General features: G+C 36.0%; 1 protein-coding gene across 1 annotated transcript in view; it reads left to right on the plus strand.

Moving 5' to 3' along the window:
• Positions 1-8,657, plus strand: part of LOC115215457 (organic cation transporter-like protein) — a 31,354-nt gene extending 22,697 nt beyond the window's left edge. The window contains exons 8-10 of the mRNA XM_029784621.2: positions 2,710-2,873; positions 4,422-4,501; positions 8,624-8,657. Coding sequence (XP_029640481.2) covers positions 2,710-2,873; positions 4,422-4,500 — 243 coding nt within the window. The 3' untranslated portion in view covers position 4,501; positions 8,624-8,657. The remainder of the gene's footprint in view (positions 1-2,709; positions 2,874-4,421; positions 4,502-8,623) is intronic.
• The last annotated feature ends 9,073 nt before the right edge of the window (positions 8,658-17,730 follow it).

Raw genomic sequence — 17,730 nt, forward strand, 5'->3', positions numbered from 1 at the left:
TAGTTTATTAAAATTATTCTCAAAACTAAAATATATCTTCACAGATAAAATAAATATTTCTATATATTTATTCATTTTTTTACCATAGGTTTTTAACGTGATAAATGTATTATAGACACCTGATCCTACTTTTTAAGTTTCAAATTTAGCTAACGGAGTTTCTTCTATAAGAAGAATCATGATTTTATTTCTTTAAGAAATATTGTTTAATTCTATTTGATTATTTATTAAAAATATGTATTTATTTAACTATTAATGTTATTATTGTTGACCTGATGAGTGACTATACTTTTAAATTGAATTGTTTTGGGATTAAATTTAAATTTAATTGTAATTCGAATTGAAGTTATAGCCACGAACTATAAGTAGTCTTTTTATTATATAATGTTTATTCATTATTATGTACTTTTTATGATCTAGGTATGTGTTTTATAATATATTTTAATTTTTCTATATGATATGTTTTATGTCTATCATTGTTTGAATTATATAATAGTGGTTTTTCTTTAACGTATATATATTATATATTTATATTGTGAAATTTGATTTAATACAAAATTGAATTTCCCCCGTAAGTTTGGAGCTATACTCCCTAATATTGTATTTATATATTTATATATATATATATATAGTAAATTCTCCCCCCAAAATGAAGAAAAATCAGAAGAATAGAACTACAACGCAAGGATGTGGTACAAGCAACGTATACACACACACACACACACACAAATATATATATGTATATTTATATATTTATATATATATATATATATATATATATATATATATATATATAATATATATATATATATATATATATATATATATATATATAGTAAATCCCCCACTAAAAAACGAAGAACAAGCGCGAGAAGAAACAACAACGCGAGGACTTGGTACATGCAAAGTATTAACAGACACTCAGGAAAGAAATAAAAGATGGTTTTACGTTTCGAGGAAAGCTCTTCGTCAGAAACAGGAGTCAGAGAAAAGTCCAATTGAAAAGGAAGACGGAGGAAAAAATCGCCAACGATCCGTATGTGGTTACATTTTTAAAATGAATATACATATATATATATATATATATATATATATATATATATATATATATATAACATAAAGGTGTCAGTTCTCGTTTATATATAGGTACAGGAGTTGCTGTGTGGTTAAGTAGGTTGCTTACCAACCACATGGATCTGGGTTCAGTCCCACTGCATGGCAAGTGCCTTCTACTATATCCTCGGGCTGACCAAAGCCTTGTGAGTGGATTTTGTAGACGGAAACTGAAAGAACCCCGTCGTATATATGTATGTATGTATGTATGTATGTATGTATGTATGTATGTATGTATGTATGTGTGTGTATATGTTTGTGTATATGTGTTTGTCACCCCGCATCGCTTGACAACCGATGCTGGTGTGTATTTACGTCCCCGTAACTTAGCAGTTCGGCAAAAGAGACCGATAGAATAAGTACTAGGCTTATAAAGAATAAAATCCTGGTGTCGATTTACTCGACTACAGGCTGTGCTCCAGCATGGCCGCAGTCAAATGACTGAAACAAGTAAAAGAGGAAAAGAGTATATATATATATATTGCCCTCAGGAGACTAAACATAGAGGGTACAAACAAGGGCAGACAAAGGGATTAAGTCGATTATATCGAACCCAGTGCGTATATGCAGTTTTCTTGTGCTTCCTATGTACGCATTAATTGCAACAGATGGAGGGCCTTTCAATGCAATTTCTCATATGAATGTTATTTTCTGCCATAACTTTTAAATTTCTGAACTGATTTTCTTGAAATTTTATACGTAGATGGAATATGCGTTAAGGATAGGTTGAGACAAGGCCACTAAAACAAAGCGTATGATGATTTTTGATTAACTGATTAAAGAAATTTGGCCCAAATTGTTGTGGGATTAAAATGTTCATCAATTATTTCAGCATTCCCAGGTTGCTGTAACATGTATTTTCTTAACACCTGCATTTAAAATTATCGATTCTAAGCGTTGCAACATTGTGTGCTAAATATGCAACATGTAAGTTCTTAACACCTGCACTTAAACTTGCCGGTTCTAAGCGTTGCAATCGATTTTTGTTCCTCACGATCAGTGGAACTATATTCATGAAACACAGTCGTCAAATTAAGTACCTTTTCTCTAAATAGTTTTTGTTTACTTTTCAAACTTTTATGTCCTTTTTTTTCATAGCACTCCTTTACAATTCCCTTCTTGGTGTTTCCATTGATTATTTATTTGCAGCTTTCCACTCATCTGACCAAACGATTGTCATTTTCCGATTCCACACGTATTTATTTGTATTGTTGTTTCCTGAATGAATTTGCTTGCGCCTTCTATTATCTGTCCTATATCTTGATTTCGTTTTTCGTCTGAGAGGTATTGTAATGGTTACTGAGAATATACCCACTCTCGGGTAATACCGGGTACCTCAGCTAGTATATATATATATATATATATATATATATATATATATATATATATATATATATATATATATATACATATGTGTGTGTGTGTGGTGTGTGTGTGTGTGTGTGTGTGTCTGTCTGTGTCTGCTGAAATTAGCACAGAATGGGAACAACTTTGACCATAAGTATGCTTATTCAGTAATGATCTGGGGCCAAAAGTCAACAATAGTAACAAAATAAATAAAACATATTTTTAATTTGCTGTGTTTTTTTCTTTCAGTCAGATTTGGTTTCTGGCAAGGTTGGTCGAATACTGCCGATGGTTCTTATGGGAGCACTTTCCATAATAGCGGGGCTATTGTCATTGTTGTTACCCGAAACAAACAACCGGAAAATGATGGACAACTTCAGAGATTTGACCAAATCTGGACAACTGGAGTTAGTGTACGTGTCTCTTAAAGGATTTAAACACCATGATCACCATCATCATTGTTAGCATTATTATCGTTGTCATCACTAACATTATTGTCAGCATTAACATTATCATAACAATCACTATAAGCAACATAGTAATTATCATCATCATAATAATAAACCAAGAAGCAAGACTTTAATCGATCATTCGACCTGCTAGAAATTACAGTCTGTCACCTGAAAGAAAAAGGAAGGACACATTGAATATTGAGGGACAATGGCCAGAAAACAAAGCCAGTTACTTTGGAACAATGTCCTGGGAAGGAAAGATTAGCTGCTGCGGTTAGCAGTGCAGTAGCATGGGCAAAACTGTGGATCTAGACAAAAACTTCTTAGAGGCACAAAATTCCAAAAGAAAAATTAAATAAAGTGGTTGTGTGGTAGGAAGTTTGCTTCCCAACCACATGATGTCAGGTTCAGTCCCATTGCATGACACCTTGAGAAAGTGTTTTCTGCTATACCCTCAGGCCAACCAAACCCTTATAAGTGGATTTGGTAGAGGGAAACTGTATGAAGCCTGTTGTATTATGTACGTATAGGTAGATAGATATAGACAGATATAGTCCATTTTTGTTGATTCTACATTTATTGGATCTACAAAGCACAAACTCACACACATGCAGACATACACACACACAGATATATATATATACATATATATATATATATATATATATATATATATATATATATATATATATATATATATAATATATATATATATATATATATATATATATATATATATATATATATATATATATATATATATATATATATATATATATATATATACATATATATATATATGTATCTATGCATGAATGTATGTATATATATATGTGTGTGCGTTTCTGGTTGTTTGTTCCCCCTCCACCTCTTGACAACCAGCATTGGTTTGTATATAGTCCCACAGCATAGTGGCTCAGCAAAAGGACGCCAATAGATTATGTACCAGACTAGAATTCTTCAAACCAGAGCTCCAGCATGGCCACAGACTCGTACTTGCAACAAATAAAAAATAAGAGATATAAAAATTTAAAAATAACCCATTTTCGCCATTTACTGAGAATGTGATTGCTTTACCCCCTTTTGTTGGCTGCCCTTGCAATGTCACTGGTGTTTAATGCAGGGCAATGAAGGGTGGACACTGTATGAGTGAAAAGAGGAGCAGAATAGGAGTGAGTCAGTGATACTTGAATGGATATGAGCTGAGACTAGCTAACTCCCAGGAGCAGCAGCAGTGGCAGGGAAGGTTTGTGCAACAATAACATCATTGATTTAAAAAGATCCTTAATCATCGTCGTCGTCGTCATCATCATCATCATCATCATCATCATCATCATCATCATCATCACCATCATCTTGCCCAACGTCATCTGCATCATTTGCATCATCAGCCGAAGCAATATCATCCTCCTCCACTTCCTCATTATCATCATATTTCAAATATTAAACATTATTGTGCTAAATGTCTGATTGGCTCTTTCCTCTTTTTCTTTCTTTCTTCCCTTCCAGTACTAAAACTGATGCAATTCTCAAGGAAGAAACTCACCCTATGAAACCGGGACAATCTGCAGAGGGAATAAAATCTTAATGTACGTATGTATGTATGTATATACGTATGTATATATCTATGTATGTATGTACGTACTACGCATGAGTGTGTATGTATGTCTGTGTGTATATAGATATATGTATGTGAGCACACATACACACAGAGTTAGACCGAGAGACAGACAGAGAGATAGAGAGACAGATGGATATATCATAAAAGTGGACACAAGAAATGATACTAATGCACTATAGGATTGTAAGTGCATATGCTTATATGTGTGTGAGCGTGTGTGTGTGTGTATATATAATTATATATATATAAATATATATATATATATATACGCACATACATATATTTATATATATATATATATATATATATATACTAGTATCATGACCCGTCGTTGCCGGGTCATAGTGCTTGTGCATTTATATATGTGTATATATATGTGTACATATTACATGTACATCTATATATATACATCTACACATAAAATACAAAATACAACGTTATATCTTGATATCGCTAGTGATAACAATACTCAAAATATATAACAGACTGGAATTGAAGGCCCGTCTCTTGAAATATCGATCAATTGTATCTTGTCTTCCCTCTTGTATAGAAGTGTGGCTACAATCCAGCCTACCTCTACTTCTGGGGGGACATTTTAAATTTTTATCCGGGACGTCCTATGTCCCAGATATAAAGGCAAAAATAAAATATTTCCACTTTGCAAGATTCGAGTCGAGTACTCCTTTGCACGCTCCGTTGACTCGAACCTTGCTTCTATTGTGGCTAATTTACCGCTTCTGGTTAGATACTTGATATCTTTCATAGTCGCACCAAGACACTTTTCAATGGTACTTTCCTCCAGGTGTTCAAATCTTTTTTTTTCTATACATTGTATACTTTATAGACAATAGTCGTTCCTTTAATTTAATTTTTTATTTCGTTTGGTGGTGTTATCCTAGATTCACCGTCTTTGTTGGTGATCAATCCGAAATAGGTTTGTATTTCTTGCATTTTAATTTTAATGAGTTCGCGCCCGCCGACGGCTGCAGCGAAATTCATTTTTGGACTTTCTTCTATCGAAGACATTTTAACAAAAATGCTTCCGTATAAACGGTGAAAATATTGTCAATTTCCCTAAACATGGACACAATTCAATTTTTAAACAATAACCAAAGCTCCTTTTCCCAGAGGGGGAGGGTTACGGTTTACAATTATTTAACAAATGCAACACAACAACGCTTCCCTTACGAGGAACCAACATACGTGATAACAATAGTTAAACCGCAATAATAATAACAACAAACCTTACGGTGAATCAAAAGGAAGTACTCAGTTGAAGCTATAGTCCTTTATGGATGAGAAATAAACCAACAGCAGTACTCAGTAGAAGCGGCTGTTCGAGAAAACAGACATTACAAACAGCCAAACTTCATATAGATACTTACTGCTAGCTAATTAGCAAATAATCTAATGTGAAAGCCGTGGTAAAGGGTATGTGCACAGCTCCATCTGGACTATTCCATTTTATTTATGTTTTATTCCCATTCATGTGAAACCACTTATTCAAGTCATTGATGCAATTTTATACCAATTGCTATTTTTACTTTTAATTGTTATGTTACGATTTAATTATTATATTATACTTTAGTTTGATTTTAATTATTACTTACTACATATAATTCAGTTGTTATTATTATCTCTAATTTTTATTGTTAAAGTGAAAGTATCTGACATAAAATAGAGAAATGTTTTTGTTTCACTTTTAACACGTAATACTGAAATAATGGAGAAGATATGATATTGCTATGGGCTCGCCCAAGGCAAGAATTTGAACAGTTTTTGCCCATGAAACTACATGGACCCTAAGTAAGGCATGTGTAAAATTTGAATGAAATTGGTTGTGTAGTTCTTAAGTTTTAGGGAAACACACAGACACACATTCTCAGTTTTATATATATAGATATACGCACTACGCATATACATATATATATATATATATATATATATATATATATATATATATATATAGTTTAGCTAGGTGTAAATGACCTAAGGGAAATTAAATATCCGATGAATTATGAATTTACTGGTTTACATTATCTATATTCTATATTAATAGCAATGTTATTCCAACAGGTAAATAAAAAATGAATATACAGTTTATTTATAAATATAAATAACAAATGGAAAACAAAACAATAATTTGAACAATTAGAAATTCAATTCAATTTAAATATTTTATCCAAACACATGGCACATACCAAGAATTACAGCTGTTTCCGCTTCATTAATAAAAGGAAGTTTTTTCTAGAATAATCAAATCTGTTTGAATATGTAATGATGCTTCATCAAATAGTCATATATGCTTAAATATTTAGATTAAACTGAATTTATAATTGTTCAATTTATTGATTTGTTCTCCATTTCTTATATATATATATATGTGTGTGTGTGTGTGTGTGTGTGTGTATGTGTGTGTGTGTGTGTTTATGTGCGTGTGTGTGCGTTTGTATACGTATGGGTATGTGTTTGTGTGTATGTGCGCGCGCGTGTTTGAGTGTGTGCGTGTGCTTGTGTGTATGTGTATGTTGAAAGACCATGGTAATATTTATATATGATCAAATGTTTGGAGGCGTGCTGTTAGCTAGAAACTCGTTGACTCGAATTTGATGTTTGTTCTCTGACCAATGTTTTTTTATATATGTATGTATATATATAAATATGTGTATATATGTGTGTGTATATATATATATATATATATATATATATATATATATATATATATATATATATATATATATATGTGTGTGTGTGTGTAAATATATATGTATGTGTATTTATAGGTATATCTGTCTGTATACATATACATGTATATATAAAATATATACATACAATATTCGATATGTACATATATATACACAAGGATACTACATGAGTACCTATATCGCTAAACAGTAAAAAATACCTCTGTACCACCGAATAGTCACAAATCTATTACAGACATGATAGGAAAAAATATCAGTGAACAATAATGATGTCTTACCTCTACTGGATCAGAACAAGTAAATGCTGGTCAACCTGGTACCGGTTTCGAAATTTAGCGCCAAATAGGTGCCTGATTTTTCATCAGCCAAGGTCTGCCAGCTAAATTACTACTAACATTTTCCCCCACCATGTCTGCAAAAGTTTGTTTGAAGTCACAAAGCACTATAGGAACAAACGAAATTTGTAGAAATTATAAATAAATATAGGGATGATATTATTAAAATACCATCACGAGTGGTAAGCGAATTATCAGCCGAACAGACAAATTAATAAAATATATACATACAATATTAGATATGTACATATATATATACACAAGGGTACTACATGAGTACCTATATCGCTAAAAACAAAAGTCAAAAATACTTCTGCACCACCGAATAGTCACAAATCTATTACAGACATGATAGGAAAAATATTTTTAATATCAGTAGAGTATAAATCTTGACATGACAGAGTTGATCAATATCCACACTAGTTAATATGTCAGCATTATCAAATCAAAGCTGCTGACATATGGTATAATCACCATCCTGAGGCTGGAACTGAGGGAGAAAACGTAACGGTCCTTTGGCTCTTTCCTGTATGTACAGACCAGAACATCAAAGCTAATTGACTAGATATTGTTGTGAAAGACCAAAACGATAATTTCTGGTTACTGGTTGACATGAGCATACCTTGTGATCATAATATCTTGGCAAAAAAGCTTGATAAGCTCAGAAAATATAAAGATTTCCTGATTGGAATTGAAAAACATGTGGCATCTCAAGACAGTTACAATACCAGAAATTGTAGGAAAACTTGGAATGATTAAAAAGGGAACTGAAAGCGATTGGCGGATAATCCCTGGCTTACCACCCTTGCAGGAAGTGCAAAAGTTTGTCTTAACTAGTAACTGGTCACAAGTATTGAGAATAACATTGTTGCTCTTTCCTTTTCTTTTCCCCTTTTATTGTCTTTGTTTCCTCTTTTTCATTTTTTCTTTATTCTCCTTCTTTCCCCTGTCTTTCTTCCCTTTTTTCTGTCTCATGACTTTGTAAATGAACAATCTGATGTGTTTATTTTGATGGCCTGCCAATGTATACAATGAGTTTCTTTGCTCTAGGTGCTAGGAAGACACTCAGCAAGAATTGAAGACGAAATTCAAAGAAGATAATAATAATAATAATAATAATAATAATAATAATAATAATAATAATAATAATAATAATAATGATAATAATAACAATAATAATAATAGTAACAACGACAATAATAATAATAATAATAATAATAATAATAATAATAATAATAATAATAATAATAATAATGATCACAATAATAATTTTAATAATAACAACTAATATACTAAATAGAAAACAACAACAATAGCAATGATAGTAATGATAATAATATAAATAGAATAATTTCATAAGGGTTAAGTAGGTGAAGAAAACCTGTAGAGGATCTTCCAAGGGTAACTTCTCTGACATTTGTCTGGGAAGTTAGGATTGGTTATCATCAACACAAACACCACCATCAACAACAATAAATGCCTTTGATCTTCGGTCTATGAGCATTGATTTGAGGCTAAATACCCACTACAATACAATTAGCAAGAACAATAAAACTCCTAAAACACACACACACACATTGCAAGAACCACGTTTTGATGCCCACAACAACTGATACAGTATAGAGGAAGAGCAACTGTCAAACTCTGACCAAGTCCACCTTTCCCATTTCACAATGGCTACCACAAGAACATAGAGGGTAGACTGGACAGTGGAAAGAGAAAAGCATGTCCACACTGCAACATTTCACCCCTTATGTTAAACCATGTCAAATCCTGATGACCATCCAAACAGTGTCTAGATGATTCCCATAAATGTGCCACCCAACATTTGCCAGTGACCGGCCACCTGCGTTTGTCCGTAAGGGTTGAATTAAGGGTCCAATTCAAGCACCTTATCACTCAACTTTTGTCCCTTCAAAGTACTTCATCAGACCCCTAAGAATTTTATTCTTCGTGTAAATAGATGAGCAGAATCCATGAGCATCAATTGAAAGAGGCTTATTTCAATAATGACTTGAAACCTGAACATCTCAGCTCCACATCAGTCACCCTTCTGTCAGTGCTAATACTTTCTCACTAGATGTGGATGGTATGTGCAATTGGCTACCTCACTTCATGCAAGTTCTTGGCTTAACTAACATGTAAAAACACTGACGTGCACACACCATTCCACATATCAGTTAGAAATAGTAGCTGAATCTCCCTCAAGTTACTACATAATATCTTGTGTATGTTTACAAGTATTTCTTTGACAAATCCCCTTAAGCTTGGATTTCATTCAATCAATGACCCCTATTTTACCAGATATTTTGATGTCCCTTTGTCAGTATCTGTGCACAATCTTCCACCCGGCCACTTGTCTCACAATAAGAAATACTGAATTCCAATGGTTAGACTACTGTGTTTCTGCAAGCCTAGCAGGCAGCTCGGATGAAACATCACATGACTGTCTTTTGTTTGTTATGTTCAGCCAATCACAACTGGAACTTTCGTTTGCCTCAAAAAGCTGAGTAAAATCTCTATAAAGACCTTTTTTTCTATTTCAACAAACAGGAATTGTTGTCTGATGAATCCACACGAGATGATTTTTTTAGACTCTCACAAATACATAACTCACCACATCTCTTTCTTCCTCTCCCTCCCTCTCCCTCTCACTCATACACACACACACATTATAAATAGACATACACATCATTCTTTGCTTGCATTGTTTGTTATTTGAAATGTTTCAGAAATTCTTCTCACGACCATTTCTTCATAAATATAAACAACGCCAAACATTATGATGCCATGGAATTTCTTGTAATTACTGTTGTTGTTGTTGTTTCCAATCTCTTGTTTTGTTTTGATCTGGTGTGGTCAATTTAATATTTCTAATGGAATAAAACATCTGTTCTCGTATTTCAGTGTAGTCTTCAGCATCTTTTCATATGCGCGCGCGCGTGTGTGTGTGCGTGCGTGTATGTATGAATGTCTCTATGTTCTTATGGTAGCCATTGTGAATCTGTAAGTATGTCCACCTTTGCATTCAGAAACTACAAAACAACCCCACCCCCAATCAAACTATATTATTGTTCTCCATCTCACAAGGAATAAAGATCCGTAACACAGAGGAGAGGAAAGAATAGAGGAGCCTGACCGGCCGCTATCTGTTTGTACCTGTTACTGTAGAGAGCTCAGGTGTTCTCAGACCCTGCATGGATGTGTAGGAGTTGCATAGTTTGAATAAGGTTTGTTATTGCCTAATTTACGAATCATGGGAGTTACACACAGTGATCGGCCGTGGCAAACACTCTAGAAACTTCTAAGAAATTTGATTAATTCCAATTAGCTACGGAATGTTCTATAATGTAATTTAGTCGCCAGGTGAGCCAACAGTCTCTGGATTATGAATTAAACAGCTGCAGAACTTCGATCTATTTTCGACCACCGAACTTAGTCCTAGAGAGCACATAGATTTCGATATACGTGACCCAAGGAAATAAATGCCTTAGAAGAGCAACCGGATACCTCATAGTTATTAAATCGCACAACATATCCACTACTTCCATTTACATGAGAAGTAAACCAAAGTGGTATACGAGCATCTCTCGTACATTTTAATTTACCTTTTACAGATGGAACGTGACAAGGCAAGATAATATGTACTCATTTATGTGCCGTGTCAACCGAAGCATGTTATTGGTGAATTCTTACCTGGTTCTGAACTGGTAGTAAATTATTTGTGAAGTTCAAGAATGACTCTTTCATTCATTCGAATCAAGAATGCATTTTACCTTTCGTAACACGAGAATTTTTGCTTTTTAATTAACCTGTTCCAGCAGTAACAAAGCCAAGTTACAACCTTAACTATCATTATAGTAGCCAACGTTCAGGTTACAGTGGAAACTACTTGTTACAGTGGTGAACCCCAACTCAGAATATGCATTCCCTCTCATTTTTCAACTTTGATCACGTTTTCTTCATCGTTTAACACGTGTTAACAACTTCTTATGGTGACTCTGCACAGTTTTCTATACGAGGAATTTTCACCGAAATTTTTGGATTCTGGAGAAATCTTAATGTCTAGATTACGTGGTATTTTCTATTTTCTTCCGCTAACATAGCAACCATACGTTCTTCTACTACCGAACTTTCAGGTCATACGGCAACCCTCAAGGCCATTAAGGACTTGGCACAACAAGTTTCCGCCATATGTAACATTCGTTCCTCTGCCGAACAATGTTCTAGGAATGGTTTTTCCACTCCTTCTAGTCGTACAATCTCTCTGAACACCTCACATTGTCGGTATCATCGGCGTTTCAAAAGCCAGGCCAGACGATGTATGCAGCCATGTTCCTACTCACCACAGGACCACTAACATGGTAGATCCTGGGCCCTCCTCTTCTTTCCCGTCCGCGTTGGTTGGCACCGGAAAAAATCAAAGCAGCTCGAGCTGAATTCGAACACATGCTCCAGCTCAAACTGATTCGGCCATCTACGAGTCCATGGGCGTCTCCTTAGCACATTGTTCGTAAGGCTGATGCGTAATCCCACCCGGTGTAAGATTATAGACGTCTCAATGCCGCCGCCACCCCCGACAAATATCATTTACATCTGCATGGAAGCAACACTTTTTCCAACGCTTTTTTACGCGCATACCACCAGATCCTAGTGAACCCGGAAGATATCCCCAAAATAGCTAAGACTACTTCAATGGGTTATTTCGAGTTTTTGTCCATACCGTTTAGATTATGCAATGCCGCAAGCACATTTCAGCGGTTCATAGATGAAGTCGTTCGTGATTTGGATTTCATTTACGCGTATGTGGACGACCTCCTCATCGTCAGTGCTATTGATGATCTTCTTCATCAACATCTAACTCAACTCAGCGTCTGCAGTCCTACAACATCAAAGTTAACCCAGCATAATGCGTGTTTGGCTCCAATATTTCGGAATTCTTGAGACCCATCATAGATTGTGATGGCATCCGTCCACTTCCTGCAGCGCTCACCTCCAACTTCATTGCGACAGCTCCGCCATTTTCTAGGGCTAATTACCTTTTATCGCTGATTTATTCCAAACTGTCCGGAGAAACTATTACCTCTGACCAATCTACTCAAGGATAGAAAGAAGAACGATGCAGTTGTTTCCTTTTCTCCGACAGAGTTACGCGTTTTTGATATAGTGAAGTCAGAGCTTGCAACTCTCTATCATCTTACCCATCCTGTTCCAGGAGCAAAGCTTGCATTAGCAGTTGATGCTTCAGATTTCCCAGTAGGTGTAGTTTTGCAACAAGTTGTTCATGGACAAATGCAACCGTTGGCGTTCTTCTCACGCTGTTTAAAATTCACTGGAACGCGATATAGTACGTTTGGACGAGAACTCCTCGCCACTTATCTCGCTGTCAAACACTTTTACCACTTTCTAGTGGGGCGAGATTTTGTGATCTTCACTGACCATAAATTGTTAACGTTCGCCCTTCATTCAAAGTCGGACAACTACTCGCTGGAGAGGATTCGACACCTGGATTTTATATCGCAATTTACGGACGACATCCATCATATCTCAGAATCTCAAAATATCCCAATGGACGCGCATTATCAAGATTTTCTGTTTCTTCGTTAACCCCTGCTGTGATAAATTTGGTCACGATAGCCTCCGACCAACCGCCCCTTCATTCAATTGACATCTCCTCCACCACCACCACCACCACGACCACTTTTCCTTTTGTTTGTTTTCGTGGTGCTGTGGCAACAGTCATTGACACCTCTAGCCGAACTCTTATAAAAAAATAGAGTTCAGTGGTAGTAGTAGTAGTAGTAGTAGTAGTAGTAGTAGTAGTAGTAGTAGTAGTAGTAAGGGAGAGCGTTTTGGTAGCCCTCATTATCCTGTTAACGTCGTAGACGCCGTTATACCAAGGTTCCGAGTTCGCGTAAGTTGCTCGCTCGTTTCATGTAATTGTAACGTTATTCTGTTGTGTGGTTTTCTACACGCCGTTTTGGCTTCCTTGTGGTGATACGGCTAGCGTCTTTTCTCGGTTGAAGGGAAAAGCGCTGTGTGTACTGATATGGACTATGAGAGTTTTAGTTCGTACCCTATGACCTCGTCCTAGGAGGACATGAGAAGTCTGGAGAGGATTGACAAAGTAATGGAAGACAGGAAGAAAATGAACTTTGCAGCTGTAGCTGGTGATAAGGAAGAAAAAATCCGCGTCAACGAAAAGGAAATGCAAAAATACAAAGAAATGTTGAAGAGAGAAGGACACGAGGTGCAGGTATCATACTCCAGCGTCAGCACAGGAGTTATCAACTAAAGAAGTATCATATACAGAACATATAACCCAAAATCCAACAAGGTGGAGATTGTGACAAAAGAACAAATAGAAAAAGAACTAAGGCCCATCTGGCAAGACATTTCATACCATGCCAGAGGATCGAAGTTCGCGACGGTGGCACGGTTTACCAGCGAGGCAATAACCAGGTATCATTCCGCGACCTCCATGAAGAAAGACGAGATAGCTCTTCTACGTATGTACCAGGGAAGATATGCATCCAGAGTAAGGTTGGAAAGAACACCACCGGAGGAGGATATAAACTGGATAATAGCAGCAATTTTAATGGGCTTCGAGGAAAGGATTACACTCCTACAGGTAACAAAAGTACCAACGAAGAATTGGGTAGGGAAAACATGGGAAATGATAATCCAGGCTGCTCAAGGGCACTTGGAAGAAATTGGTCAACACCATAACGGTGGTAGACGAGGTGAAGCTTAGAGCTGTGGAAGGCAGGTGGCCGAGCTGCTACAACTCTGGATATTTGGGACATATAAGAGCCAAGTGTCCCCCTCCCTGTAGAAGGACCAAATGAAGATTCAGTAAAGACCGTGCCTCCGACAGTCGTAACACCAAGAAATGAGAAGGATGGAAACGAAAAACCAGGAGTACAGTAAGAAAAATCAACAGAATGGACAGAGGTAGACAAAGAGAATAGGAGAAGAAGAAAGCAGTAAACCAACGAGGAAGAACCCCAACCCATTCCCGTTCCACCCTTCCCGCACCACACCTCAAATCCCCTCCCCTGCAGGCACCAGCCCTCTCTTTACCCCATCAGACATGAACACAAATAAGGTAAACACACGAGAGCCATACATTTTCAATACCCCACCCAGAGAAAGTAGCAAATGTTTCAGTAAAAACCGTGCAAATGTTTCAGTAAAAAGGGGTTTGAGATAGTGAACTCTGATATAGAGGTGGACACGAAGGATTGTGAAGGGGTTAGAATCGAGTGTAAGGTGTTACCTCATGTTGAAGGAGAATTATCACAAGTTAAAAGACATGACAGGAAAGGTGTGTGGCGGTCCTTTTCTGGATATCGAGAGGCTGGAGCGGGACCACAATCTCTGAGCCTGCCGGGTGCAACACTGTCACCATCAATGACTTCAGTTTCACTACCACCGTTATTCAAATTATTTTGTTTTTTCATTGTCACTCATATGAAGTAGCGATTATCAGGTTGCATTATTACCAGTGTTTTTTTGACACCATCACTGGATGTATCATTAATCAGGATATGTGGAGATTCCACCTGCTTCCCTTCATTATTATTATTATTATTATTATTATTATTATTATTATTATTATTATTATTATTATTATTATTCAGTAGTATTTTTTTATATCGTGCTTTCACTTCACTACCGAGCGCAGCTCTGTGTGCCTTGGGTATGTGCTGTGATACTCTGGTGGATGTTCTGCGTAGCATGTGTGCAGTGCCCAGTAGTGCAATTTTCTGTATGTTATATGTGTTTATAAGTCCTGGTGTTTTTGTTATGTATTTGTCTGAATATTTTTTATTATGCCTAATGCATCTATTATGATAGGGATTGTTTCTGCTTTTAGATTCCACATTCTGGTTACCTCTATTTCCAGGTCTTTGTATTTTGAAAGTTTCTCCATTTCTTTTAGAGACATGTTGTCATCCGCTGGTATTGATACATCAATTAGAAAGCATTTTTTTCTTCATGATCTCTGACAACTATATCTGGACTGTTGGCCTTAATTTCTCTATCTGTGTGTATTGGCATATCCCAGAGTACGGTTGCTTTCTCGTTTTCTGTGACCTTTTCTGGTGTGTGCCTATACCATCTTTTTTCTGTTGTTATTCCATAATGTTGGGATAGTTTCCAGTGTATATAGGTCCCAACTCTGTCGTGTCTGTGAATATATTCCTTCTTAGCCAGGACTAGGCAGCCACAGATAATATGATTTATTGTTTCTTGTCCATCTCCACATATTCTGCAGTTACTTGTTATATTTCTTTTCATTATATGTTTTTGGTAATTTCTGGTGGGGAGGCTTTGGTCTTGTGCTGCAATTAAAAATCCCTCTGTCTCTGCTTTGAGTCCTGAGCCTCTCAACCATTGCTTGGATTTTTCTTTGTCTATTTCTTTTGCGTTTAGTTTAGTCCAGTATTTGCCATGAAGGGGCTTTTCTTGCCATCGTTTTATCATGGTTCGTTGCTGTTCTACTTTTAGTTTGGATTTCATTTGTTTTATAGCTTTTGTTGTTTCGTCATCTTCTTCTTCTTCTTCTTCTTCTTCTTCTTCTTCTTCTTCTTCTTCTTCTTCTTCTTCTTCTTCTTCTTCTTCTTCTTCTTCTTCTTCTTCTTCTTCTTCTTCTTCTTCTTCTTCTTCTTCATATTTGTTAGGTGGTATGATTTCTTGTTTGTATTTGTCAGCTTCCTTAAATACTGAGAACTTTTTTTTGTTTTGCTCGTGTTTTGCCGCTATTTGTATCAGTTTTCCTTGCTTCTGAAGTAGATATTTTTGCAGTCTTATGGTGGTTATTTTATAGTAGTTTTCCCTGCTGTATAGGGCCTCTACAACCATCTATAAGTTGTATATATAGTCTTTCTATGTCAGATTTTGGGTGATGCATCCTAGATCCTGTCATTTTTCTTGTTTTCCTATCTATTTTGGATAGTTCATTTAGTGTCCAGTTAAGGGTATTGTAGCTGTAACTTATAACTGGGACGGCTAAAGTGTTGATACTTATTATCTTGTTTTTAGCATTGAGCTCTGTTTTCAGTATTGATCTAACTCGTCTATAATATTCTTTTTTTTATTTTTTCTTTCATTTGTGTGTGTTGTGACTTATTTAGTCCATGGATTCCTAAGTATTTGTAAGTTTGGCTTTAGTCTAATCCTGTTATTTCATTGGTTTTATCTAGTGTGATGTTGCTACTCTTAATTAGTTTTCCTCTTTTCAGGGTTACTTTGGCGCATTTCTCTGATCCAAATTTCATATCTATTTCTTTGGTAAATCCATTAACTGTCTTTAGTAGTGTTTCCAGCTGTTTGTCATTTGTAGCGTATAGTTTTAGGTCATCCATATATAAAAGGTGGCTGATCTTTTTGCTGTAACATTTATATCAGCATCCAGTTCTGTTTAGCATATCCGATAGAGGTGACAGTGCCAAGCAGAAAAGGAGTGGAGAGAGCGTATCTTCCTGGAATATTTCTCTTCTAATGGGGATGGTTTTGGTTTTCACAAGTCCCTCTTTTGTTTGGAGCTGTAACACTGTTTGCCATTTATTCATAGAGTGTCCTATGTACTTTATAATTGTTGGTGCAACTTTGTTCATGCTAGTGTTTCGAGAATCCATGTGTGGGGGAATGCTATTAAACGCCTTTTTGTAGTCGATCCAGGCCATAATGAGGCCTTTCTTCTTTCTGTGGCTGTCTTCAGTTATGGCTTTATTGATCATTAGTTGATCTTTACAGCCATATGAGCCTTTGCGGCATCCTTTCTGCTCTTCTGGAAACAGGTTGTTTTCGTCCAGGTGCTTGTTCAACCTTTGCGATATCCCTGCAGTAAATGCCCTGTACATTGTAGGGAGACAGGTCATTGGTCTGTAGTTTTCTGGTTTTGCTGTCTCATTTGATTTGGGAATTAAGATGGTTTTCCCCTTCGTGAACCATTCAGGCATTGTCTCTGGCTCTGCTAGTATGTTGTTAAAGTTTTCAGCCAGCTTTTTGTGCATTCCTGTAAGATATTTCAACCAGAAGTTGGGGATCTTGTCATGCCCAGGTGCCTTCCAGTTGCTTAGTCTTTGCAGTGCCTGGGTGACCTCTTCAGTTTTACGGGGGTCAAAGTTGTTCAGATGCTGAGTTTGTTG

The sequence above is a fragment of the Octopus sinensis genome, linkage group LG9, assembly GCF_006345805.1.
Source record: "Octopus sinensis linkage group LG9, ASM634580v1, whole genome shotgun sequence".
In the NCBI taxonomy this organism is placed as follows: Eukaryota; Metazoa; Mollusca; class Cephalopoda; order Octopoda; family Octopodidae; genus Octopus; species Octopus sinensis.